At 50.6% G+C, this 27,066-nt stretch overlaps 1 protein-coding gene across 2 annotated transcripts in view; it reads left to right on the top strand.

The window, feature by feature from the left end:
• ECE1 (endothelin converting enzyme 1) overlaps positions 1 to 27,066 on the top strand; it is a 117,732-nt gene that overhangs the window by 74,608 nt on the left and 16,058 nt on the right. For both annotated transcript variants that reach the window (XM_057543997.1, XM_057543989.1), the window contains exons 5-10: positions 5,803 to 5,924; positions 7,697 to 7,843; positions 8,968 to 9,033; positions 10,171 to 10,362; positions 16,418 to 16,560; positions 24,367 to 24,481. In XM_057543997.1, the coding sequence (XP_057399980.1) occupies positions 5,803 to 5,924; positions 7,697 to 7,843; positions 8,968 to 9,033; positions 10,171 to 10,362; positions 16,418 to 16,560; positions 24,367 to 24,481 (785 nt within the window). The remainder of the gene's footprint in view (positions 1 to 5,802; positions 5,925 to 7,696; positions 7,844 to 8,967; positions 9,034 to 10,170; positions 10,363 to 16,417; positions 16,561 to 24,366; positions 24,482 to 27,066) is intronic.

Genomic DNA, 27,066 nt, shown 5'->3' with positions numbered 1-27,066 from the left:
ACATCTCTTCTATTTTCATTTTGATCTGTTTTTCCAATATTTACTGTCTAATGTAGTTTCATCTTCCTGTACACATTGGAAATTCTACGGACAAGCTCTGCATCTGAAATGCTTTCTATCCAATATCACGCCTGCAGCAGCAGGCCTTTCTTTTTCTTTCATGTTTGGGGAGTGGTGAGATGGGCTGATTGATAAATTGATCCAAGGATGGGAGTGGGTATCGGGGGCTTCTTAGGGGTGGCTGGACTGCTTCAGATCTACCTCTGGTTTTCCAAGCCAACCTGCAGAAGAGGAAAGGGAAGCAGAGAGAGCTTAGGCCTCTGCTCTGGCCTCAGCCACTCACTGGTGTGACCTTGGACCGGTTACCCAGCCTCTTGCCTATAAATTGGCACCCACTGGTGGAAACGGCTGTGACAAGATACACACATGCAGCCATACCCACACACAGAGGAAGTAGCTCATTTTCTCCGGGAGGCTTAAAAATGCGTGGGTTCAAATTCCGGCGTGCCGCCCATTAGCTCTGCCTCCATAGGCGAGTTCCTTCGTCTCCCTGGACCTCGTTTTCCTTCTGTATGAAACGGGGTGACCGTATCCACCTCAGGGTGTCAGTGTGGTGATGAAAAGATCCCAGCACACAGCCTAACGAGCAGTAGTCACCAGTAAATGGGAATGGTCTTATCATGATTTTTGTTCTTCTACAGAAAAAGGCACTGCCTTATCAGCGCCCCCTCTTACCCTCACCGGATGGGGCTCCTGAGCCCTGTGACTGTCTGAATTGTGTCTGTGGTTTTATCTAAAACAAACGCTCGTCCTGCCCTGATGTGGAGTCGGGGCCCCACAGGCTCCTGGCCTGCCGGTCTGGCTGCAGCACAGAGGGGGGGGCGCAGTGCCTCAGAATCCCAGGAACCCCCATCTCTGTAGCCTCCCAGCTGCTGGAGCATTTGTTTCCTCCCCAGGAGTGATGTGGGAAATGGTGTTCCAATAAAAACTCCCAGAGGAAGAAGCGGGCCGATTAAATGGTATGCTATCTTTCCTCTCGGGGACTTTGGGGAAGTGACTGAGGAAGTTTCTGGAAATTTGGGGTCCCTAAAAGGAAGTACCCAGGCAGTTGGGAGTCCTATTATCTGGTCCTGGGCTGCCAGATTGTTTCCAGACCACTGGGGCCCTGGAAGTGCCACTATCTCAAAAATGTGACCCCCTGCTGGGTCCTTGATGCTGCCCTATCCATTCCTCCTAGGCTGCTCCCTACTTCTGAGAAGTAAACACGGTCGGGGGTGTCTTAAAGGAAACCAAGCTTTTCCTCAGGAGAAAATTAACTGTGCCTGACTTCACTCTGAAACCCAGCCTCCTCCCTCAGGCTGAAGTGATGGATGCCTTTCTCTGTGGCACTCCCAGACACGCCTCCATTCATTCTCTCAACAGTTACATACTGTCCACTAACTGTGTGCCAGCACCCCTAGGTGCCTAGGATCCTGTGAGGAATGACAGTCTTTTGTGTGTGTGGAACTTACATTCTCACAGGGGAGACAGACAATAAACAAATAAATGAGTTAATAGATAACATGGTTGTGAACAGTTAGGGCCTTGAAAAAAATCAAGTAGGATGCAGGGCCAGAGAAGGGGGAGGTCATGGTAGCCACGGTGAGCAGGAAGGATGGGCCTGCGGAGAAGGGGACATTTGAGCAGAAGCTTGAATTAAGGGAGAGAACAGACCACAAGGATGTGAGGGGAAGAGTGTGGCCGGCAGGAGGAACAGTGAGCACGGTGGCCCTGGGGTAGGAGCATGGAATCGAGAGGGAAGGAACAGAAGACAGGCTAGAGCTGGCGGCCAGGAGGTGGCAGGGCCCAGATCATCCAGGACAGTGTCTCTCAACCTTTTTTAATGACTGCTCCCTCCCTAAAATTTTAATACCACAGATAGACTACTGTATGCTTGTTTCTGGACTGTATGTATGCATAAAAAGAATAAGATGTTTCTGGGGACTTCCCTGGCGGTCCAGTGGTTAAGACCCCACACTTCCACTGCAGTGAGCATGGGTTCAGTCCCTGGTCGGGGAACTAAGATCCTGCATGCCGTGCGGTGCGACCAAAAAAAAGTTTCTGCCATCCAAGAACTAATTCTCTCCCCCCGTTAGGAGCAATGTTACCCCAGTTGAGAATGCATGCTATAGGGCCCTCTAGGCAATTTTAAGGAATGTGTATACTCCAGTGCCTATTTGAACTGAAAGTATTCAAGACAGCAGCTCTGTAAACTGCCCCCAGGGTTCCACTTGGATGTTTCATAGACATCTCAAACTTAAAACATCTAAAACCGAAGCGCTTATTCCAGTCCCCGAGCCTACCCTCCATCCCCAGTTTCCACATCTTAGCATCCCCTTGCTCAGGCCGAGGAAGCCTGGCAGCATCTTGACTCCTATTTCTCTCACGTTTCCCCTGCTTCTCACCCCTTCTCTGCTGTCACCCTGGCCCAAGCCCCCACCATCACTCCATCGCTCACCTGGTCTGTTGCAGCGCCCTCTTACCTGGCCATCTCGCTTCGGCTCCTGTCCCCCAAGGAGCCTGCCAGGTCGTAGGTGCCCTGTGAGTGAGGAGGAAGGAGAGGAGGTGGAGAATGTGCCATGGGTTGTCCCGATGGGCACAGGAGCCAGAGGGCGGCGGTGGGGCAGGGGAGGAGCTTTACCTGCTCCTGGGGCTCCTGCCCCAGCCGGCGTCAGCGTGGGAAGCCGGGGTGAGGGAGGGGGAGGACACATGCTAACCCCTGGTGGGGCTCACACTCCTGTCCCTTCCTGCCCAGCCTGCCTCATTTCCTCCCTGTGCGAGCCTCTAGCGGTACCGGGCTCACCCCCCAGATAGGGCATCCTTCCTCATCAGAAGCAGACCCTGAGCTCTGTTCTTTCATCAGGCGTGGCTGAGGACCGCCGTGTGCCCGCCGGTGCTGGGGGAACAGGGGCGACGAGGACGTGCACTAGTGAGCGAGGCAGCCCCAGCACAGCCCCCACCGACACTCCACGTGCAACTCGTCCTTCATCCCCAGGGCTCCGGCAGGGAGTTCCCAGGCCGCCCCCTGCCATCCTCTCCAGACCCCCTGCACTTTCTTCTTATAGCAGTCGCCCCACGTACAATCAGATGCCTTGCGATGCTTGCACTGCTGTCTGCCTGGCCCGCCAGGCTGGCCCCGTGCGGGCAGACCCGTGGCCGTGTTGCCTGCTGCCTCCCCACACCCAGCCCGGCAGCCTCCAAACCTTCAGAACTTACTAAACATTTGTGGGGAAACAAGCGGAGGTAACAGCCAGGGTGTGGAGCTGAGAGGAAGGAAGTTTGACCTTGACAGTGAAGGAGAGAGGGAGGCGATGCATTCCCCCTCCTCTCAGTGATCATATGGGGCTTGTGTACAGGTGTTGGGGAACGGGGGTTCTGCCTGGAACTCGCTGTAATCGGCACAGCCAGGCTGTTCCTTGGGAGTCTTTCTTTGGGCCTCTTATCTCGGTGGCCTTGGGGCCATGGAGGAGGGAGATGGCAGGCCCTTTCGTGGACCAGAGCACACAGAACACGCCTCCCCCGACACTGGCCTGGCATTTCAGGGTCATGGCCAGAGTCAGATGCTGCTTCTGGAGTCTGGTGAGCAGTGATGATTCTTCAAAAGCCTAGGTGATATAGCTGATTCACTTTGTTATACAGCAGAAACTAACACACCATCGTAAAGCGATTATACTCCAATAAAGATGTGGAAAATAAATAAATAAATAAAGCCTAGCTGCTGGGGGCGGGTGTTGTCACAGAAACGAGGCCCCTGGGAGGGGCTCTGCTTTCCCTCATGTTCTGCTTCGTGAGTCTGAGGAGCAGGGCAAAGTCCAGCTCTCCCCACGTCTGCGCTCCCCCCTCCAGAAGGCTCTTCTCATGCTCCAGTAGGGCCTGGCGGACACTCGGGTGTTTCCAGGGCTCAGCAGTGGTTGCCTGTGGTCTCCAGGGCTGTGTGTACCCTCCACAGATCCTCGGCACGCAGGCCCCTGGACCTCTGTCTCTGTATCTCCCTTCAACTAGCCCCAGGCTTGTCCCATCCCCTGTTGAGGGCTGTCACCCTGACTGCAGCAAGACGGGGGCTGATGCTCTCTGACCATTGACACCCGTGATGCTGTTCATGGTAAGAACTGGGGGGCAGAGGAGCTCTCGGGAGAGGGACTGGGAAAGCTAATTAGGCTGGTCAGGAAATGACTCCAGCCCTTTTGAAACAGGCTACACCAAACATTTCTTTTCTCCCATGCCCTTTTATGCTTCCTTGCTTTTCCTCATACTGTCCACTCCCCCCAAACCCAGTACCCTTTCCCCTCATTTCTACCTGGTGAGTAACTTTTCATCTTTCAGAACTAGCTCAAATCGTAGAACATCCTCTGGAGAAACGCCCACCCCCACCCCTCCCCACTCCACTAAAGGGCGTGACTTTTCTCTGGGTTCCAGAACCATTTGCGTTAGTCAAAGCACTATCTTGTCTTGAGGTCATATCTTTGCATGTATGTGTCACCATTTGACCATGAGCTCCCTGGAGGCAGGAGCGGGTCTTCCTCGTGTCCATGAAACCTAGTGGCCAGCCCAGTGCCTGGCACCCAGTAGGTGCTCAGTGTTGAGGCCCTTCGTGAATGAACCTCTCAGGAGAAGCTTCATAGGCAAGATGGCCTCTGAGAGGCCTTGAAGGCTGAGTGGGGTTTGACAGTATCCTATGCAGAAGGCCAGGGGGAGCTTTTTCTTTATGTGTTTACTTGTTTGTTACTTGTGTCCTCACACTGGAAAGGAAGCTCCATGGAGACAGGGACGTTGTCTGTTGTGTCCCCAAAGCTGGCACAGAGTCTAACACAGAGTGAGCAGCTAGTACCCGCTTAGTGAATGAATGGATAAAGCTCTGCCGGAAAAAGAAGCAAAGGAAGGGGTTTCGGGGTCCAGAAGGGATGAGAATGAAATGAGGAAAAGTGGCCAGAGCAGTGAGGAGTTCCCCAAGCGGGGCGGGGCGGCAAAATGAATGGTGGGAGCGGAGGGAACCGGGGGCCCGGCGGGGTGGGGGTCTGGAGCAGGGCTCTGAGAGAAAGGCAGATCCTCTGTGCCCTGGACAGCAGGAAACCATCACCTTCTCTGGCTGCAGACGGGACACTGCCCCCACTTGTGCCCGTGCAGGAGCGTGGCCTCAGCGGGTGGCATCCCGGCCAGGGCACCAAGGACAAGGAGAAGGGACAGAGGCTCCCGGTGTCCCGGTGTCAGGGACTGAGATGCCGCTTGTGGGGGACGGGAAGGGACACGGCGAAGGGCCTCTGAGTCAGCTCTCAGTCTGATGAACATGCCCGGCCCCTCTGAGGAAGAAGCGGAGAGTCAGTTTGTAATGAACGGGGCCTTAAAGCTTCCGTCCAAGCCCTGTCTTTACCACAAGAAAGGTTCTCTGGGATCTGAAAAAAAAACCAGACAGGTCTCTGTTGCACGCACCGGCCGGGGGTGTCTGGGTCACACGCTGGCTGGCAGGGAAAGCAGACTGTCCTCCCGCTGGGTGGCCCATGCTGCCAGGCCAGGGACACATCTGAGAACCCATCCAGCAGAGGGGGAGAAGCACAGTCTCCTTACCTGTGCTCAGCGAATGAGGAGCCCTCCAGTCTGCCCACGGCGGTCAGACGCCCACCGTGGCGGTTCCTCACCTGCGCTCACGGGCCCAAGTCCCAGCTCTTGTCACAGCTGAGAACACCGAGGCTCCAAGAGGGACTCGCCCAGGGCCACCCAGTGTGCAAATGGGGGCGTGTTGCAAACTGCTGTCCCTTGTCATTCCAGAAAACTCCACGGCCAGTGTGAGCGAGGCAGAAAGGAAGGCCCAGGTATACTACCGTGCATGTATGAACGAAACCAGGATCGAGGAGCTCAAGGCCAAACCCCTGATGGAGCTGATCGAGAAGGTGAACCCCTATGCCACATCTCCTCCTGTCCCTGCCCCCTTCCCCATCTCCTGCCCTTGCCCCCTTCCCCCTTCCCCCATCTCCTCCTGCCTCTGCCCCCCATCTCCTCCTGCCCCTGTCCCCCATCTCCTACCCCTGCCCCCTGCCCCGTATCTCCTACCCCTGCCCCCTGCCTCCCATCTCCTCCTGCCTCTGCCCCCCATCTCCTACGCCTGCCCCCTGCCCCCCATCTCCTACCCCTGCCCCCTGCCCCGCATCTCCTACCCCTGCCCCCTGCTCCCTTCCCCCTTCCCCCATCTCCTCCTGCCCCTGCCACCAGCCTGTCCCCCTGGCTTCTGCCCCAGCTCTTAGCTGCCACCAGGGCCCAGCCACCTCACACCGCCAGCCACCTCGCCCAGCTGGATCATGGAGTCTGTCTGCTGGCGTGTGTCAGGTTGTCTGAGTGAGTGTGTGTGTGTGTGTGTGTGTGTGTGTGTGCATGCACATCTCTGTAGGTGGGAATGTCTGGATGTATTTGTATGGGGCTGTCTGTCACATGCATGTGTCTCTGGGTGTCTGTGAGTGGGACAAGGGCCCTATTTACAGGGAAGATGTTTCTCTACGTTGCTGCTTCCATTTCCTCAGCGGGCATGTTTGTGTGTGAGGGGGGTGTGTTCTGGAAGGACCATCAGAAAGTGTGGGATCAGAAGCAGAGCCCTCCCTGTGAGGGGGGCCATGCTGACACGGGCCCCCCCTCACCCTGAGCAGAATGAGGCTTCTTCTTCCTGGGCACCTTCCAGTCAGCGTTGGATGGACTTGGGGGTCGGGGGGACGCCCGAGGCTGGCCGCGCTGCCCAGTGCACACAGAAGGGTGGCCATGGGTGTTTTCGGGGGAACTCCTGCTCCCCAGAGGCCCGCCTCCTAGGTGGGCTCAGGGGAGGCACTGCAGCAGGGTGGGGAGCTGTGGGCATCTGGGACAGGACAGCCCCTCCCCGCTGGCACAGGCCCCACATGCCAGCACGTGTCCAACCAGGGAAGACTGAGGAGATGAAAAGCATCCCAACTCAGAGAGAAACTCTGGTAGACCTTAACTCACCAAACTTTTAAAGAATAAGGACCCTTCTTTTATAGGCACAATTGAATTTCTGCTTTAACAGGAATTACATTCATGTGATTGAGTATGCAAAAGTGAACAGAGTACAGGAAAAGTCTCCTTCCCATCCCCATCCCCAGCTACCTAGGGAGCAGCCGCTGTATGTTTTCATGACTGGTCAGAAACCCCTAATGAAGACAGACCAGGGACTTCCCTGGCGGTCCAGTGGTTAGGACTCTGCCCTTCCACTGCATGGGGCATGGGTTCAATCCCTGGTCAGAGAACTAAGATCCCACAAGCTGCACAACATGGCACGGCCAGAAGAAGAGAGAGAGAGAGAGAGAGAGAGAGAGAGAGAGGAAGGAAGGAGGGAAAGGAGGGAGGGAGGGAGGAAGAGAGAGAGAGACAGAGAGAGAGGGAGGAAGGAAGGGAGGGAGGGGGGAGGAAGGGGGGGAGGGGGAGGGAAGGAGGAAGGGAGGGAGGGGGAGGGAGGGAGGAAGGGAGGGAGGGGGAGGGAGGGAGGAAGAGAGAGAGAAAGAAAAAAAGGAAGACAGACCAGCCCTTTCATTTACTCCTGAGGCTCAGAGAGGTCAGAGGACTGCAGAGGGTCACAGAGCAAGTCAGCCGCAGAGTCAGAATCTACACCCGGTCTCCCCCGACACTGCCTCATCCCCTCCCCGGCCCCCCTCCCTCCCCACAGCTCGGGGGCTGGAACATCACGGGGCCCTGGGACAAGGACAACTTCCAGGGCACGCTGCAGGTGGTGACATCCCACTACCGCACCTCGCCCTTCTTCTCCGTCTATGTCAGCGCCGACTCTAAGAACTCCAGCAGCAATGTGATCCAGGTGAGGGGCCTGGAGGCCCGGGGAGATGGCCGGGCCTGACCGTGAGGGCAGAGCTGCCCTTGGGCGACAGGCTTCTGGTTTCTGAGCTTGGTTATTTCTGGAGGCTCCCAACTGTGAGATTTTTGCAGGCAAGTTGTGAAAGGGCAGGCTTGCCTTCCTTGGGTAGGTGGGGGTCACTGCAGCACAGGTGAATCTTTGGGGTTCTGATTGGTTACTATGGGTCCCAGGAGTGATGTCAAGTCCTGGGCACAGCTGGAGTCACCTCCCGGTCACCCCAGCTCAGTCTCTGGCCTTTGTGGCTCTGCTCGGAATAGCTTTGAGTCCACCTCTTCCTGCCAGAGCCTGCCCCAGACTGAGTATCAGCACACCCAGGGGACCCCAGCCCTGGTCTGCCCACCCTCAGATGCAGAAGCAAGAAACCCGGGTTGGGGGTCCTGAAGGCTAAGTTCCCACCCACCTCTGCCACTCACTCACTGCGTGACCATGGGCAAGTGCCTCAACCTCTCTGAGATGAAATTTCCTTATCAGTCAAATGAACTATAGCAACACCTACTCTAGGTATGTCAAGGTGTGGCCCAAGGCTCTGATAGGAGCTATCAGGAATTGACCCTCCCTACCTGCCCAGCACCCAGCAAGGCCCTCACTGGCACTCTCTCCTTGAATCCTCATTCCAGCTCTGCGGGTTAGATAGTTCCCCTATTTTCCAGGTAAAGAACCTGAGGATCAGAAAGGTTCGGCAACTTGACCAAGGTGACACAGCCGTGAGTGGCTCTGGACTGCTCACCACCTTGGGAAGTGTTTAATGAAGCAGAAGTGCTCTGCGAGGCTAGAAGGAGTTTAAAGAGGAGGGTGCTTCCGTCTGACCTTCAGAAGGGCCCCAAATCCCCGCGGCTGACCACATGTGTGGGAAGGAATGTAGCCCAACACGTGTCTGTCCCCTCGCTGGGGGGCCCATCCCAGGGGTGGCCTCGGTTACCAGCTTGTGCTCCTCCTGGGGCCTGAGCTGCTCCTCCATTGCCATGTGCCTGCTGTCCCTGGAGCAGACGGAGACCGCGCGCAGGTGTGCGTGCGCAGGTGTGCGTGCGCAACGGGAGATCCTCTCTCACCCCTGCCTTTCTCTTCAGGTGGACCAGTCTGGCCTGGGCTTACCCTCGAGGGATTATTACCTGAACAAAACCGAGAATGAGAAGGTAGGTGTGCCTCTTCAGAGAGAATGGCTTCGGCCCAGACCACCTCTCTCCATGGTTCGTCCCCCTTGGTGTTCCCTCAGTGTACACACCTCTGCGGGTCTTTGAAGCTAGAGGAGCATAGAGGTGTCCCTTACCTGGCAGTCCCAGGCAGGGGAGGGGTATCATTTGTCCCCATTCTAGAGTAAGGCTCTTGCATATTGAGGCACCGTGGGCACAGGGGACAGGTGTCATTTGTCCCCATTCTAGAGCGAGGCAGTGATAAGACCCACCACCTTATATACACATCACCTCTGGCCTTCCCAGTAACCCTGCATATACTGAATATCTCTGAACTTCATTCGCCTTATGTGTCACATGGGTATTATTTTTACCTGGCCTGTTACAGAGGAGGAAATAAGGCTCAGAGATGCTAAGTGACCTTATCAAGGTCACACAGCCAGTCGTCAGTGGTGAGGCTGAGATTCTCATCCAGATCCAATAACTCCAAAGCCCACACCTTTCCCTCCCCCTGGCTGCCTCCCATGATGTCCCAGGGAGACCTGGCCTGAGGTTCGTCGACTGTCCATTCATGATTCCACCCACTTGTATTGAGCAAGTGCCTACCAAGTGCCTGATGCTAGGGAGATAGTGGTGAACAAGACCAGCTTGGTCCCTGCCCCATGGGGCTTCGAGTCTGGGAGGGGAGGCGGATGTTAGGTAACTAACCACCCAATTAGAGGCATGATGATAAATTGTGAGAAGGGAAGGGTGAGCTGAGAAAGTAACCTGGGGACCTAATTCAAATCTGGGGGCCTGGTAGAGCAAGGGTGGATCAGAAATGCGTTCCAGGAACTGAGCGATGGCTCCATTGGTGGCTTCCGTGTGATGAGCGTCCAGGAGAGAGTATGGGCTGGGACAGCAGGGACCAACCCACTTGGGGACCTTTGTGAGCTTTATCCTGAGGGCCATGGGGAACCAGAGAAGGGGTGCACTGCCAAAACCATTCTTGAAGCTGGTTTCCAGCGGGTGTCCTGGGTGAAACCCCCCAGCCCCCTGGCTCCCTGCGTGGGGCTGCAGCTGGCCTGCCCCGCCCTGCCCCCCTTGTCCAGTGGGCAGCGGGTAGCAGCCACTGACGGATGGGGGTGCTGGGTCCCACAGGTGCTGATGGGATACCTGAACTACATGGTCCAGCTGGGAAAGCTGCTGGGCGGAGGGGACGAGGACACCATCCGGCCCCAGATGCAGCAGATCCTGGACTTTGAGACAGCGCTGGCCAACATCACCATCCCCCAGGAGAAGCGCCGGGACGAGGAGCTCATCTACCACAAAGTGACGGCAGCCGAACTGCAGGTAGCTGAGCTCTGCTGACGCGGAGGCTGAGGCAGCACAGAATTCAGGATGGAGGGCACTGGACTGGGGTGTTTACACCCCCTTCACCAGACCCTCAGAGCAACCCCATGAAGCAGGGATGGTTGCTGTCCCCAGTTCACAGACGGAACTGAGGCTTAGAGAATTAGAGTTGCCTGCTGAAGGCCACACAGCCAGGGACCAGCCAAAGCCAGTCTCTTGCCCTATGCCAGGCTGCTTTTCTGAAACCGCAGCTACCCGGGGAGACTCTGTGGTCGTGATAATACTGGCTCACATTGATTGGGCATTTCCAGTCTCTCAAGCTCAAGTACATCAAGCCTGATGCACAGCCAGTAAACGTGAAGGTTGGGTTCTGATGTCACCTCCCTTTTCCGAGCCAGGAGGTTAGGTGACGTGCTCAAGGCCTCTAGGCTCCTAAGTGGCAGGGGAGCTGGGACCTGGACTCAGGCTTGGCTCACTGGAGCTCTGCTTCTGACCACGACCCCTGGTGACCTGCTGGAGCTGTAACAGGGTTGGGGTCAGAACTGTGACGCTCTCTGCACTGGGTGTACCCTTCTGAGAAGTCGATGTCTCTTCTGTAGGTCAGCCTCTACCAAAGCCTGCCCCCTGGTGGCTGCTTGGGACTTGCAGGTAGTGAGTTGATTGCCTGCCAGTTCCTTCTTTCCAGTTCATGGCATGTTGGTGTCTAGCCTTCCCCCAGCCTCTGGGGTCGCAGAGGAATCAGCAGAACGGCCTTAGTCAATATTCCTGTTTCCTGCCATCGCCCAGGAATGCTTGGCTAGGCCATGCTTCCCTGCTAGGAAGGATGTCCAGGCCACCTGTGTTGAGGCTTCACTCTTCCTCTGCCCAGCTGAGTCCTGCCCATCCATTAGAGTTTGGCTCATTTCTGCTGCTTTAGGGAAGAACACCTAGGTCCCTACCCCTTTTTCTCTCTCCATCCCTCCCTCCAACAAGTGTCTGTGGGGCTACCTTGGGGCCTTGCTCTTGACGTGCTTCCAGGCGAGTAAGGGACACCAACGAGGAAACAAGCTCAATCTCATTGCCGAGTGCTTTGGGCAGAAGAAGCAGGGCACTGGGGCCAGGGGCAGAGCTACGTCAGGGAGGGTGAGTCCAATGAATAAGTGAGCAAGAGCCAGGCCGAGTGTCCCAGGCAGAGGTGCAGCCCACACAAAGGCTGGGGATGAGGGCAAGAGAGCCTGGCCTCCTTCTGGGTGCCAGCTGCCCTTTAGGTCCCCAGAGAAGCTGGCATCAGGGGGAGTGGTGCTGAGTGGATTGTTATGGAGATCAGCAGCCTGTGCTGGGCACCATCTGGCACTGTTTTTCCGCTCCGAGGCCAGGAAGTCGAGGGAGATGCTGTTTGTGCAACATGATTTGGTTTGCTCCAGCTGCCCAGTTCTCAGCCCAGAAGGGCTCCAGCAGTCCCTCTCCCCCCTGCAGTGGCCACGAAGCCAACTGACAGCCCGAGAGTGGCCGAGAAAGCACAGTAGCCCTGGGCACATCTGCCCCAGCGTGGCTTCCAGGCTCTGCCCCCAGATGTCTTTTCACCATTGCTTTTGCTCTATTCTTCCAAGCAAGCAAGGAAAGGCTTTTCCTCCCTCCCAGCTACAGAGCTGCCAAGGTGGGGAGGATTTCAGCAGAGGCGGCAGCCTGGAATTGTGTGAGTCCTGGGCTTGGAGTCAGAAGACTGCTCTGGCCCAGCCCCACCGCGAGCCTTGGGCAAGTCACATAACCCCCTCTCTGAGCCTTGGTTTCCTTCCTTGTAAAATGGGCTTTGCTTGCTCATTTACACCTGCTCCGTTGCAGAACACAGAGACAAATGAGGGACAGCCCCTGCCCTCATAAGGGGCAGTGGTTCTTAACTTTAAGTCACAGAATTCTTTGAGGACAGGTTGAAAACTGTGGCGCGTCTCCCAGAAGAAATGGACATGGTTACGTATAAAAAAATTATGTCTAGTGTTTAAAGAATTCCTGGACCCCTGAAGCCTGGTGTCCTGGATGAGAATTGGCCTGCCCTGCCCATGGGGTTGCATGACGGTGAGATAAGGCAAAGGATGAGATCTCATCTTGTAAACTGACATGCAATTTGAACATATTACAGTAATCGATCTTAGTATTATTCCTGTGTCATCGGTAATGACAGCCCACGTCGCCAGCCCTAAACCAATTTGATTCATTCCACCCTTGGACAGAGAATGTCTTTCTGTTCCCTGGTATCTGGAAATTTGGTTTTCTTCCCAGACTCCAGGAGGCTCAGGGAAGGCTCCCCAGCCTTTCATAGTGTGGTTCTAGGAATACACGGCGGTTCCAGGCAAGCTCCCAGCAGCAGAGCCTGAATTCAGACCCATGAATCAAACATCCTTCTGGGGCTTCCCTGGTGGCGCAGTGGTTGAGAATCCGCCTGCCAATGCAGGGGACACGGGTTCGAGACCTGGTTTGGGAAGATCCCACATGCCGCGGAGCGGCTGGGCCCCGTGAGCCACAATTACTGAGCCTGCGCGTCTGGAGCCTGTGCTCCGCAACAAGAGAGGCCGCGACAGTGAGAGGCCCGCGCACCGCGATGAAGAGTGGCCCCCGCTTGCCACAACTAGAGAAGGTCCTCCCACAGAAACGAAGACCCAACACAGCCATAAATAAATAAATAAATAAATTTAAAAAAAAATACTTTATTAAAAAAAAAAACAAAAAACATCCTTCTGTTGCTTCTCTAGAGGCTTGAGGACCTTCCTGTTCCTTTCTAGGACTTTCCACACCAAAAGTTGATTGGGAATGAGCCCCATCCTCTGCTCTAAATTCTTCAGCTGAGATAGAGCCTGGGGGCATCCTCTTGCCTCTCCCACTTTTGCAAGCCTACTTGAGCTGGGTGCTTGGTGACCAGCGGTCCTCTTTGGCTGCGGGTGTGGAAAATAGAGCTCATCTGTGTGCCCCAAAGGCTTCGAGTCACAAGTGGAATGTCCTGGTTGGTTAAAAGAGCCGTCTCCATGGAGATGGACCCAGGCACTCGGGTTTAAGTTAGGTGTTCACTAAAGCAGTAAAGATTGAAAATGTGAAAATCCTGGTATTCAACATGCACCTTGTTTTCAGAGTTGTGGGAATTTGCCTGCACAGAACACCTGCTCTCCCTAAAGGAACAGGCTTGTGTTACGTACACGGGGATTTATCATCACCTATATCTGTACCCTGATCAGAGAGTTCCAATCACCTGCAGTTTATGAAGCTCTTGTTAATTGTATGAACAACGACATTTTGTAAACTTGGCGATTTTCCCAGGGGCTTTGCCAGCAGGTCACACTGTCAGATGGCTCTAAGTGTTGAGCCCTGTTTGACCATCTCACCTGGACACCTTCAAGTTTTGCAGCCACAGAAATTTGATGGGGAGCCCCAGAGGTCACCTGCTTAAGGAGCTCCTGCCAGGAAGAGAGGGCGGAATGGACAAGCTAGGGGAAAAAAGAAGCTCGATTTATTGCATAAGCTGTCCCGAGAGGCACAGAGCAGCCCACCCTTGGCAGGGATTTTTGTCTCCATTTGAGAGAAAGGCTGCAAAGTGACTTGAGGTCCAGAGCTGGTTCATGGTGGGGACCCCAATCTAGGTCTTCTCCAAAACAGGGCTCTTCCCAGCTCATCTTGGTGCCAGGCAGGTGGGGATGTACTGGGGCCCACTGGGCACAGCTCTTCCCAACTCTGTGGGTAGTTTGCAATAGGTCATGGTGGCAATGCAAATTATCCACCATCACTGAGAGCCAGTTGTTAAATGTTTACTAGCACACCACTGCCCACGGGACCTGCCCTCCTCAGTCCTTTGAGGTCCTTGTTCCCCAGCAGCTGAGCTGCCCTTTAAAACCAGAGAGACTAAGTGGGAGGTTTTTATGGCTGCCTCTGTCACTGAGAACATTATAAGTATATACCAGCAGGTTATAGAGTCATCGATGTCACAGATTGATTTTACGTTCTTTTTTTTTTTAATTATTTAATTATTTATTTATTTATTTATTTTATTTTTGGCTGTGTTGGGTCTTCGTTCCTGTGCGAGGGCCTTCTCCAGCTGCGGCAAGCGGGGGCCACTCTTCATCGCGGTGCGCAGGCCTCTCACCACCGCGGCCTCTCCCGTTGCGGAGCACAGGCTCCAGACGCGCAGGCTCAGCAGTTGGGGCTCACGGGCCCAGCCGCTCCGCAGCATATGGGATCCTCCCAGACCAGGGCCCGAACCCGCGTCCCCTGCATTGGCAGGCAGACCCTCAACCACTGCGCCACCAGGGAAGCCCTGATTTTACGTTCTTAATTGATCTTCCCGTATGAAGGCCATTTATAAGGCATCTCTCGCTTCCTTTATTTGTCTTGCATTTTGCCCATTTTCAAGGGAACAAAGAACAGAATTTGGAATCAGTCCCAGGACCACTCTTGGGAGGCTTTGAGCAATGATTATAATAGCTAATCAATGATTATAATAGCTAACATTGATGGAGTGCTTGCTAAATACCAGATACCATTGACATTACAGGCATTTTTGCTGTAACAGTATATGCAGTCCAGAAAAACCTTGCATCCTTTAAAGTTACAGGACTGAAAAGAACTGAAAAGAACAGAACATATGGGGAAAGTAGGACTAGAGCAGTACATTCAGAAGCTGTGTAACTTGAGGACATTATGCTAAGTTAAATAAGCCAGTCACACAAGGACAAATACTGCACGGATCCACTCAGATGAGGTATATAGAGTAGTCAGGTTCACAGACAGAAAGTAGAATGGTGGTTGCCTAGGGCGAGGGAGGGGGATGGGGGAGTTATTGTTTAATAGATTCAGAGTTTCAGTTTTGCAAGATGAAATCTGTGGATGGATTGTGGTGATGGTTGCACAATATGAATATATTATACTTAATGCCACTGAACTGTACACTTAAACATGGCTAAGGTGGTAAATTTTATGTTACCACAGTTTTTTTTTTAAAGTTGTGCCACTTGGTCATCAAAACACTCACAAGACAGTAATTGGAACCGTGAGAAATAGCTCGTGTGGCTGGAGGCTGCCTGGTGGGAAATGGAACTCCTGGCTGTGGACGCGGAGACCCCGAAGACAGACAGATGGGAGCTCTATGCAGTGGGGCTGCCGTTAGGCGGGCCAAGGGCAAGTGCAGCCCTCTGGGAGCTGAGAGTTATGCAAAGTGGCATGTGCCTCTGTGGGGAGGGTTGTGTGCAGGTGCTCCTTTTAAATTATCTTAAAATAGAGCTGACTGGCTTCCTGTGTGGGCATCGGCTGAGCTGAGGGCTTTTACTCTCTTGCTGAGGTTATCATCCTATGCTTGCTTTTCCAGATCCCATGGCTGAGAAAGACCTGCTGTGGACCAGAGAATTCTATGCACTCTACTGCTGTTATTCTTGTAGTTACCAATCATACAGAAGACGGATCATATAGAATCTAGTTGATGTTACAGGACCACATGTTGAGTAGAACAGACAGGATTACTTGTTTAATTCTCACACTAACCCTGTGGGGTGGGTTTTATGATGATGATGAGCCTCACTTTTCAGATGAGATCCTGAGGCACAGAGAGGCTCATCCACTTACTCCAGGTCACACAGCTAGAAAGCGTATGAACCCAGGCAGTTGGCTCCAGATTCTACACACATCCATTACAGACCCCTCTGAGGCTCAGTTTCTTCATCAGTAAAATGGGGATAATGGTACCTACCACCTAGGCTTGTCATGAGGTCCAATTGAGAGAAGATGTGTGTCACTGACAGTGGCACCTGGCACTGGAGGGGCTTGACCAACAGTGGCTGCCGCTGCTGTCACTGTGTCTCCTCTTATTCCATTTCAAGTTACAGTTTGGTGTTTGGTGCCTTACAGTTTTATGTACAGCGTCTCTGACAACAGTCAGCCAGCCTGGGTTCGACATCTGCCCAGTGCACCGTCAGCCAGCGCCCAGCTCTTTGCTTTGTCCGCGGTGAGGACTCAATGGCGCCTTCTTCAGAAGAACGACCTAGAGTCCTGGGCTCTGAGGAGAAGAGCCCAGCCAGAGTCACGCTGTCTGCTTCCCTTCCAGGCCTTGGCGCCCGCCATCAACTGGCTGCCCTTCCTCAACACCATCTTCTACCCCGTGGAGATCAACGAATCCGAGCCTATAGTTGTCTACGACAAAGAGTACCTGAGCCAGGTCTCCACCCTCATCAACAACACAGACAAATGGTAAGGGCACCCGGCCGCCTGGGATGGGCCTCTCGTGGGCAGCCTCTTGGTCACACACGGCCCCTCTCCTCAGCCAGGACGGGGCCACACTGACTAGGAACATGGGCCGTGGGCTGGCTTTTGTGAGAGGCTGCAGGGTACCCAGGCTCCGCCACCCGCCAGGTTGGTAGCCTTCGGCATGTTTCTTTCCCTTTTTCGGGTTCATTTTCCTCATCCATAAAATGGGGATACAAATACAGAGAACTGAGTGAAATAATCTGTGTGAAGTATTTTAACACAGTGCCTGACACTGAATGGGACTCAGTAAATGTAAGCTAATAACTTAGTTAATATTTATGATTTTTAAAAAATATTTATTTAGTGGGCTTCCCTGGTGGCGCAGTGGTTAGGAGTCCACCTGCCAGTGGAGGGGATGCGGGTTTGAGCCCTGGTCCAGGAAGATACCACATGCCGCAGAGCAACCAAGCCTGCGCACCGCAACTACTGAGCCTGAGCTCTAGAGCCCGCGAGCCACAACTACTGAGCCCACATGCCACAACTCTTGAAGCCCGTGCACCTAGAGCCCGTGCTCCACAACAAGAGAAGCCACCACAATGAGAAACCCACGCCCCACAATGAAGAGTAGCCCCCGCTCGCCGCAACTAGAGAAAGCCCACGTGCAGCAATGAAGACCCGACGCAGGCAAAAATAATAAATAAATTTTTTAAACTTAATTATTTATTTATTTGGCTGCGTCAGGTCTTAGTTGCGGCACATGGGCTCTCTAGTTGTGGCATGCAGGCTGTAGAGCGCACAGCCTTAGTTGCCCCCCGGCATGTGGAATCTTAGTTCTACCACCAGGGATTGAACCTGTGTCCCCTGCGTTGGAAGGCAGATTCTTAACCACTGGACCACCAAGGAAGTCCTATGGTTTTTGTTTTGTTTTGCTTTGTTTTGTTTTGAGTGAAGAAATCTGAAGTTTATTTTGAATACTGTGAGGAACATTGAAAGCTTAATACTTTTTTTAAAATAATTAATTAATTAATTAATTTGTGCTGTGCCAGGTCTTAGTTGCGGCACGCGGGATCTTCTTTGTGGCATGCAGGATCTTTTTTTTTTTTTTTTTACAAATTTCATGTAATGTCTGAAACATTTATATTAACATATTTCCATACAAATAACCCAAAGACAGTTTAGTATTAGTGGGCTTTTTTGTTTGTTTGTACTGAAGGTTCTTATCAGTCATCACTTTTATACACATCAGTGTATACATGTCAATCCCAATTGCCCAATTCAGCACACCACCATCCCCACCCCACTGCAGTTTTCCCCCCTTCGTGTCCATACGTTTGTTCTCTACATCTGTGTCTCATCTTCTGCCCTGCAACCCGGTTCATCTGTACCATTTTTCTAGGTTCCACATACATGTGTTAATATACAATATTTGTTTTTCTCTTTCTGACTTACCTCACTCTGTATGACAGTCTCTAGATCCATCCACGTCTCAACAAATGACTCAATTTCGTTCCTTTTTATGGCTGAGTAATATTCCATTGTACATATGTACCACAACTTCTTTATCCATTCGTCTGTCGATGGGCATTTAGGTTGCTTCCATGACCTGGCTATTGTAAATAGTGCTGCAGTGAACATTGGGGTGCATGTGTCTTTTTGAATTACGGTTTTCTCTGGGTATATGCCCAGTAGTGGGATTGCTGGATCATATGGTAATTCTATTTTTAGTTTTTTAAGAAACCCCCATATTGTTCTCCATAGTGGCTGTATCAATTTACATTCCCACCAACAGTGCAAGAGGGTTCCCTTTTCTCCACACCCTCTCCAGCATTTGTTGTTTGTAGATTTTCTGATGATGCCCATTCTAACTGGTGTGAGGTGATACCTCATTGTAGTTTTGATTTGCATTTCTCTAATAATTAGTGATGTTGAGCATATTTTCATGTGCTTCTTGGCCATCTGTATGTCTTCTTTGGAGAAATGTATATTTAGGTCTTCTGCCCATTTTTGGATTGGGTTGTTTGTTTCTTTAATATTGAGCTGAATGAGTTGTTTATATATTTTGGAGATTAATGCTTTGTCCGTTGATTCGTTTGCAAATATTTTCTCCCATTCTGAGGGTTGTCTTTTCGTCTTGTTTATGGTTTCCTTTGCTGTGCAAAAGCTTTGAAGTTTCATTAGGTCCCATTTGTTTATTTTTGTTTTCATTTCCATGACTCTAGGAGGTGGATCAAAAAAGATCTTGCTGTGATTTATGTCAAAGAGTGTTCTTCCTGTGTTTTCCTCTAAGAGTTTTATAGTGTCCGGTCTTACATTTAGGTCTCGAATCCATTTTGAGTTTATTTTTGTGTATGGTGTGAGGGAGTATTCTAATTTCATTCTTTTACATGTAGCTGTCCAGTTTTCCCAGCACCACTTATTGAAGAGACTGTCTTTTCTCCATTATATATCTTTGCCTCCTTTGTCATAGATTAGTTGACCATAGGTGCGTGGGTTTATCTCTGGGCTTTCTACCTTGTTCCATTGATCTATGTTTCTGTTTTTGTGCCAGTACCATATTGTCTTGATTACTGTAGCTTTGTAGTATAGTCTGAAGTCAGGGAGTCTGATTCCTCCAGCTCCGTGTTTTTCCCTCAAGACTGCTTTGGCTATTCGGGGTCTTTTGTGTCTCCATACAAATTTTAAGATGATTTGTTCTAGTTCTGTAAAAACTGTGATTGGTAATTTGATAGGGATTGCATTGACTCTGTAGATTGCTTTGGGTAGTATATTCATTTTCACAATGTTGATTCTTCCAATCCAAGAACATGGTATATCTCTCCATCTGTTGGTATCATCTTTAACTTCTTTCATCAGTGTCTTATAGTTTTCTGCATCCAGTCTTTTGTCTCCCTAGGTAGGTTTATTCCTAGGTATTTTACTCTTTTTGTTGTAATGGTAAATGGGAGTGTTTCCATAATTTCTCTTTCAGCTTTTTCATCATTAGTGTATAGGAATGCAAGAGATTTCTGTGCATTAATTTTGTATCCTGCAACTTTACCAAATTCATTGATTAGCTCTAGTAGTTTTCTGGTGGCATTTTTAGGATTCTCTATGTATAGTATCATGTCATCTGCAAACAGTGACAGTTTTATGTCTTCTTTTCCAATTTGTATTCCTTTTATTTCTTTTTCTTCTCTGATTGCCAAGGCTAGGACTTCCAAAACTATGTTGAATAATAGTGGTGAGAGTGGACATCCTTGTCTCGTTCCTGATCTTGGAGGAAATGCTTTCAGTTTTTCACCGTTGAGAATGATGTTTGCTGTGGGTTTGTTGTATATGGCCTTTATTATGTTGAGGTAGGTTCCCTCTATGCCCACTTTCTGGAGAGTTTTTATCATAAATGGGTGTTGAATTTTGTCAAAAGCTTTTTCTGCATCTATTGAGATGTTCATATGGTTTTTATTCTTCAATTTGTTAATATGGTGTATCACATTGATTGATTTGCGTATATTGAAGAATCCTTGCATCCCTGGGATAAATCCCACTTGATTGTGGTGTATGATCCTTTTAATGTGTTGTTGGATTCTGCTTGCTAGTATTTTGCTGAGGATTGTTGCATCTATATTCATCAGTGATACTAGTCTGTAATTTTCTTTTTTTGTAGTATCTTTGTCCGGTTTTGGTAGCAGGGTGATGGTGGCTTCATAGAATGAGTTTGGGAGTGTTCCTTCCTCTGCAATTTTTTGGAAGAGTTTGAGAAGGATGGGTGTTAGCTCTTCTCTAAATGTTTGATAGAATTCACTTGTGAAGCCGTCTGGTCCTGGCCTTTTGTTTGTTGGAAGATTTTTAATCACAGTTTCAATTTCATTACTTGTGATTGGTCTGTTCATATTTTCTATTTCTTCCTGGTTCAGTCTTGGAAGGTTATACCTTTCTAAGAATTTGTCCATTTCTTCCAGGTTGTCCATTTTATTGGCATAGAGTTGCTTGTAGTAGTCTCTTAGGATGCTTTGTATTTCTGCGGCATCTGTTGTAACTTCTCCTTTTTCATTTCTAATTTTATTGATTGAGTCCTCTCCCTCTTTTTCTTGATGAGTCTGGCTAATGGCTTATCAATTTTGTTTATCTTCTCAAAGAACCAGCTTTTAGTTTTATTGATCTTTGCTATTGTTTTCTTTGTTTCTATTTCATTTATTTCTGCTCTGGTCTTTATGATTTCTTCCCTTCTGCTAACTTTGGGTTTTGTTTGTTCTTCTTTCTCTAGTTCCTTTAGGTGTAAGGTTAGATTGTTTACTTGAGATTTTTCTTGTTTCCTTAGGTAGGCTTATATAGCTATAAACTTCCCTCTTAGAACTGCTTTTGCTGCATCCCATAGGTTTTGGATCGTCGTGTTTTCATTGTCATTTGTCTCTAGGTATTTTTTGATTTCCTCTTTGATTTCTTCAGTGATCTCTTGGTTATTTAGTAACGTATTGTTTAGCCTCCATGTGTTTGTCTTTTTTACGTTTTTTTCCCTGTAATTCATTTCTAATCTCATAGCGTTGTGGTCAGAAAAGATGCTTGACATGATTTCAATTTTCTTAAATTTACTGAGGCTTGATTTGTGACCCAAGATGTGATCTATCCTGGAGAATGTTCCATGCACACTTGAGAAGAAAGTGTAATCTGCTGTTTTTGGATGGAATGTCCTATAAACATCAATGAAATCTATCTGGTCTATTGTGTCATTTAAAGCTTCTGTTTCCTTATTTATTTTCATTTTGGATGATCTGTCCATTGGTGTAAGGGAGGTGTTAAAGTCCCCCACTATTATTGTGGTACTGTCGATTTCCTCTTTTATAGCTGTTAGCAGTTGCCTTATGTATTGAGGTGCTCCTATGTTGGGTGCATATATATTTATAATTGTTATATCTTCTTCTTGGATTGATCCTTTGATCATTATGTAGTGTCCTTCCTTGTCTCTTGTAACATTCTTTATTTTAAAGTCTATTTTATCTGATATGAGTATAGCTACTCCAGCTTTCTTTTGATTTCCATTTGCATGGAATATCTTTTTCCATCCCCTCACTTTCAGTCTGTATGTGTCCCTAGGTCTGAAGTGGGTCTCTTGTAGACAGCCTATATATATATGCGTCTTGTTTTTGTATCCATTCAGCGAGCCTGTGTCTTTTGGTTGGAGCATTTAATCCATTCATGTTTAAGGTACTTATCGATATGTATGTTTCTATGACCATTTTCTTAATTGTTTTGAGTTTGTTTTTGTAGATCCTTTTCTTCTCTTGTGTTTCCCACTTAGAGACGTTCCTTTAGCATTTGTTGTAGAGCTGGTTTGGTGGTGCTGAATTCTCGTAGCTTTTGCTTGTCTGTAAATCTTTTGATTTCTCCATCAAATCTAAATGAGATCCTTGCTGGGTAGAGTAATCTTGGTTGTAGGTTCTTCCCTTTCATCACTTTAAGTATATCATGCCACTCCCTTCTGGCTTGTAGAGTTTCTGCTGAGAAATCAGCTGTTAACCTTATGGGAGTTCCCTTGTATGTTATACGTCGTTTTCCCCTTGCCGTTTTCAATAATTTTTCTTTGTCTTTAATTTTTGCCACTTTGATTACTATGTGTCTCGGCGTGTTTCTCCTTGGGTTTATCCTGTATGGGACTCTGCGCTTCCTGGACTTGGGTGGCTATTTCCTTCCCCATGTTAGGGAAGTTTTCAACTCTAATCTCTTCAAATATTTTCTCTGGTCCTTTCTCTCTCTCTTCTCCTTCTGGGACCCCTATAATGCAAATGTTGTTGCATTTAATGTTGTCCCAGAGGTCTCTTAGGCTGTCCTCATTTCTTTTTATTCTTTTTTCTTTAGTCTCTTCCGCAGCAGTGAATTCCACCATTCTGTCTTCCAGGTCACTTATCCGTTCTTCTGCCTCAGTTATTCTGCTATTGATTCCTTCTAGTGTAGTTTTCATTTTGGTTATTGTATTGTTCATTTCTGTTTGTTTGTTCTTTAATTCTTCTAGGTCTTTGTTAAACATTTCTTGTGTCTTCTCGATCTTTGCCTCCATTCTTATTCCAAGGTCCTGGATCATCTTCACTATCATTATTCTGAATTCTTTTTCTGGAAGGTTGCCTATCTCTACTTCATTTAGTTGTTTTTCTGGGGTTTTATCTTGTTCCTTCATCTGGTACATAGCCCCCTGCCTTTTCATCTTGTCAATCTTTCTGTGAATGTGGTTTTTGTTCCACAGGCTGCAGGATTGTAGTTTTTCTTGCTTCTGCTGTCTGCCCTCTGGCGGTTGAGGCTATCTAAGAGGCTTGATGGGAGGCTCTGGTGGTGGGTAGAGCTGACTGTTTCTGTGGTGGGCAGAGCTCAGTAAAACTTTAATCCACTTGACTGTTGATGGGTGGGGCTGGGTTCCTTCCCTGTTGGTTGTTTTGCCTGAGGCAACCCAACACTGGCGCCTACCTGGGCTCTTTGGTGGAGCTGATGACAGACTCTGGGAGGGCTCACGCCAAGGAGTACTTCCCAGAACTTCTGCTGCCAGTGTCCTTGTCCCCACGGTGAAACAGAGCCACCCCCCACCTCTGCAGGAGACCTTCCAACACTAGCAGGTAGGTCTGGTTTAGTCTCCCCTGGGGTCACTGCTCCTTCCCCTGGGTCACGATGTGCACACTACTTTGTGTGTGCCCTCCAAGAGTGGGGTCTCTGTTTCCCCCAGTCCTGTCGAAGTCTTGCAGTCAATTCCCACTAGGCTTCAAAGTCTGATTCTCTATGAATTCCTCCTCCCATTGCTGGACCCCCAGGTTGGGAAGCCTGACGTGGGGCTCAGAACCTTCACTCCAGTGGGTGGACTTCTGTGGTATAAGTGTTCGCCAGTCTGTGAGTCACCCACCCAGCAGTTATGGGATTTGATTTTACTGTGATTGCACCCCTCCTACCGTCTCATTGTGGCTTCTCCTTTGTCTTTGGATGTGGGGTATCTTTTTTGGTGAGTTCCAGTGTCTTCCTGTCAATGATTGTCCAGTCGCTATTTGTGATTCTGGTGTTCTCACAAGAGGGAGTGAGAGCACGTCCTTCTACTCTGCCATCTTGGTTCCTCCTATGGTTTTTTAATTGTAAAGATTTGTTGCAGAAATGTTTTTAACTACAGAGAAAAATTGAAATTACCCAAAACACTCATGTTGATCTTATGGGATGCGTATGTGTGTTTGTAGAGAGAAGCATGTATGTGAGAGAGAGAGCAAGAGATGGATTTTCTAATACATGGTTCCTTTTTTCCCCATCATTGTGAACACGTGTATAGTCTGCTTTTCCCTTGACCTTTATCATAAGCACCTTCCCCATGTCATCCTAGACCCTCTGCAGGTCTCATTTTTCATGGCTACATAATATTCCATCAAGTATAAATATGATTATTTACTCACCATTCCCCAGTTGTCAGACATTCAGGTTGGTTCCAGTTTGAGGCTGGATGTTCACCATAGTGATCACTATATCTATGTGTGAAGGTGACTTGCTTGCAAAGGTGACAACAGCCACAGATGGTTCTCTGTGCCCTGGAGGTGGGGACAGTAAGAGCTCTCATTCATGGAGACCTTGGCCCGGCTGGCCAGAGCTTCCTTTCCTGCCCCTCCGATTCTTAGGCCCCCTTTCCCATCTTTGGCCTTCTGGCTGGGTCTTCCCCAAGCATTGGAAATGGCCACTCCTTCCGTTCTTCAGCCCAGTACCACACAGCATCCAGGGTGCATCTCCATGAGCGCCCCCTAGAGGCCAGTGGGGGGAATGCTCCTGTGCATCCAGCCTGGGGCACTTCTGAGCCTGTCTGTCATCCTCTTGCCCCAGCCTGCTGAACAACTACATGATCTGGAACCTGGTGCGGAAGACAAGCTCCTTCCTCGATCAGCGCTTTCAGGACGCCGACGAGAAGTTCATGGAAGTCATGTACGGGACCAAGAAGGTGAGCACCTGCCGTGCGCCAGGCCCTAGAACTCGCGAGGGAGGTAGATGACAGGCAGAGAATGAAGAGGGCCACTGAAGGGACCCACCAAGGTGTCCCTGGACGCACAGGAGGGGATCCAGGCCAGCCAGGGGTGGGCAGAAGTTTCCAGGAAGAGGTGATTACACCGTCTTCAAGTGTAAAGAGGACTCGCAGTGATTTAGCTAATTTACAGCGAAAGGCGGCCTCTGGTCTTTCCCTTCCGACTCCTTCTCGATGGTGATGGTGATGGTGATAAGGCTTTCCTTGTATAACTCATGTGACTGTCACATCCCTGCAAGGTGGGTATGATCATCAGCCCCCTCTCACACAGGGACCCCCCAATAATACTACTTCTTCACCATAAATGTAAAACCCTTGGAGCAGCCCCTGACTCATGGTAAGTACGACACGAGTGTCCACTGATATTATTATCCTCCCAAGCCCCAGACCAGGTGGTCTCCACCAGCTTTATTTTATTTTATTTTATCTTTTAGTATTTATTTATTTATTTATCTTTATTTGGCTGCACCAGGTCTTAGTCGAGGCACGTGGGATCTTCGTTGAGGCATGCGGGATCTTTTTTTTAGTTGCAGCATGTGGGCTTCTTAGTTGCGGCACACATGTTGGATCTAGTTCCCCGACCAGGAATCAAACCCGAGCCCCCTGCACTGGGAGCCAGGAGTCTTAACCACTGGACCACCAGGGAAGTCCCTTCACCAGCTTTAAATGCCCCACTGTGACCCCTGCCCTCTAGCTACTTCCACCTCCCCAAGGAAGTGGAGGTCATTGTGTCGTTCACACAGCCAGCTAGTGCGTGTTCACTGACGCCCTGCCACCATGTGCCAGCCTCTGAGCCCAGTATGGAGACACTGAGATGGGGTCTGTGCCCCAGGCCCCCACGTCTGCTGAGGAGGCTGAGAGAAACCGATCAGTCCTCACGTGCTGAGGGGATACACCAAGCCGGGACCCTTGCAGGCAGCTAGAGGTGCCCCAGCCACAGAGCAGTGGAGGCTGGAGTGCCAAGCCCCGCTACCCCGGCACACCCTGCCCACGCCCAGCACCGCAGCTAGCAAGACCCCAGAGGGCGAGCAGAGCTGGTGCCAGGTGGGCTGTGCTCCTGCAGCCCCTCCCAGAGTCCAGGGGAGTGGGCAGAGCCAGATGAGGGCTGGCGGAGAATGGCAGCATGTGGGCCCCGGAGCTGGTCCAGGGGAAGGTTTTGTCTCTCCCTCCCCTTGTACACCCGCCTCTGGCAGGAAGGGGACTGAGGGAGAGGGAGGCTGGGAACCATGCCTGCTCCTGGCAAGAGGGGCTTGCTCAGCCACGAAGGCCACGCTGGGCCTGCAGGGAAGGGCCAGGGGAAATGCTGGCTGCCCTGCCCTCCTTCCTGCCCCACCTGCTCCTATCTTGGTCCAGCCCTGGGTGAGTGCCTGGGTCACAGACGCGACAAGGCAGGGACTCTGTCCCCTGAACACGTGGTCTCCCAGGAGACTTTATACAGGAGGGGCCTGACCAGGACCCGGGATGGTAGTTACAGATACGGCTCTGTGGGGTGGGGCACACGCCTCCATCATCACTTTACCCCCACCCCGGGTTACAGATGCGGAGACTGAGGCTCAGCGAGGTAAGGGGTTTCCCTAGTCACCCAGCAAGGAAGCAGCCAAGCTCAAATTCAAACCCAGGTCTGGATGACTACAACTTTTGGCACTTTTGGCTACTCACTATTAGTGATAATAAATAAACTATATCATTATTGGATGTTTACTTTTTATAGGCATTATCTCACCAAGCTCCTACAACAGTTCTGTGTGTTGGAAACTGTTGTCATCATCTCATTTGACAGATGAGGCAGCTGAGGCTCAGTGAGGGGAAGGGACTTGTTCAGTCATGCAGCTTGTAAGTGGAGTGGCTCTCAAACCCAGCACATCTGATTCCACAGCCCGTACCCCTGAGCTCTGCACCCCTCAGCCTCTGCTCTGCAGGAACCAAAAGTTAAAATTGAGCTTCCTGGTGGTTGCCAGGGGCAGCAGGTGGGGAGAGGAGAGTGGGAAGTTGTTGAATGGGCAGAGAGTTTCAGATTTGCAAGATGAGAGCTGGTGGGATACAGGAAGGCCTTGGCAGAAGCAAGGGCAGCTGGGAGACCCTGGACCTGGGAGGCTCTGAGCTGGGGCTCACTAGATGCCCCGGGGCTGAGGGGGGAAGACACTGCTCATCTGTTTCTCATTCTCTGGCCCTCCCCACTCCCCACCATGGCTGCTTCTGGGTCCAGGCCAGGTCTGTCCAGCTTGCGTCCCGCACAACTCAAAGCACAGCCCCACTGTGTGACCTTGGGTAGTCCTTGTGGCTCTCTGAGCCTCAGTTTTCTCATCTGTTGTTTGGGATCATCCCTGACCTCATCTCACAGGACCCTTGGGAATGGCCTCCATTTGGGAAAACACTTTTAACTTGTAAAGCCTTATAGAGCATCCAGGTGTCCATCCTTGTAGGGAGGTAATAGCACAGAGCTTTGGGTCAGAAGCTCTGAGTTTGCAATGCTTTCTCTAACCATACAGCCTTGGGCAAATCAC

The sequence above is a fragment of the Balaenoptera acutorostrata genome, chromosome 1 (assembly GCF_949987535.1).
Source record: "Balaenoptera acutorostrata chromosome 1, mBalAcu1.1, whole genome shotgun sequence".
NCBI lineage: Eukaryota > Metazoa > Chordata > Mammalia > Artiodactyla > Balaenopteridae > Balaenoptera > Balaenoptera acutorostrata.
Note: the sequence above shows the minus strand (reverse complement) of the source record. Positions and strands in the feature narration are given on the sequence as shown.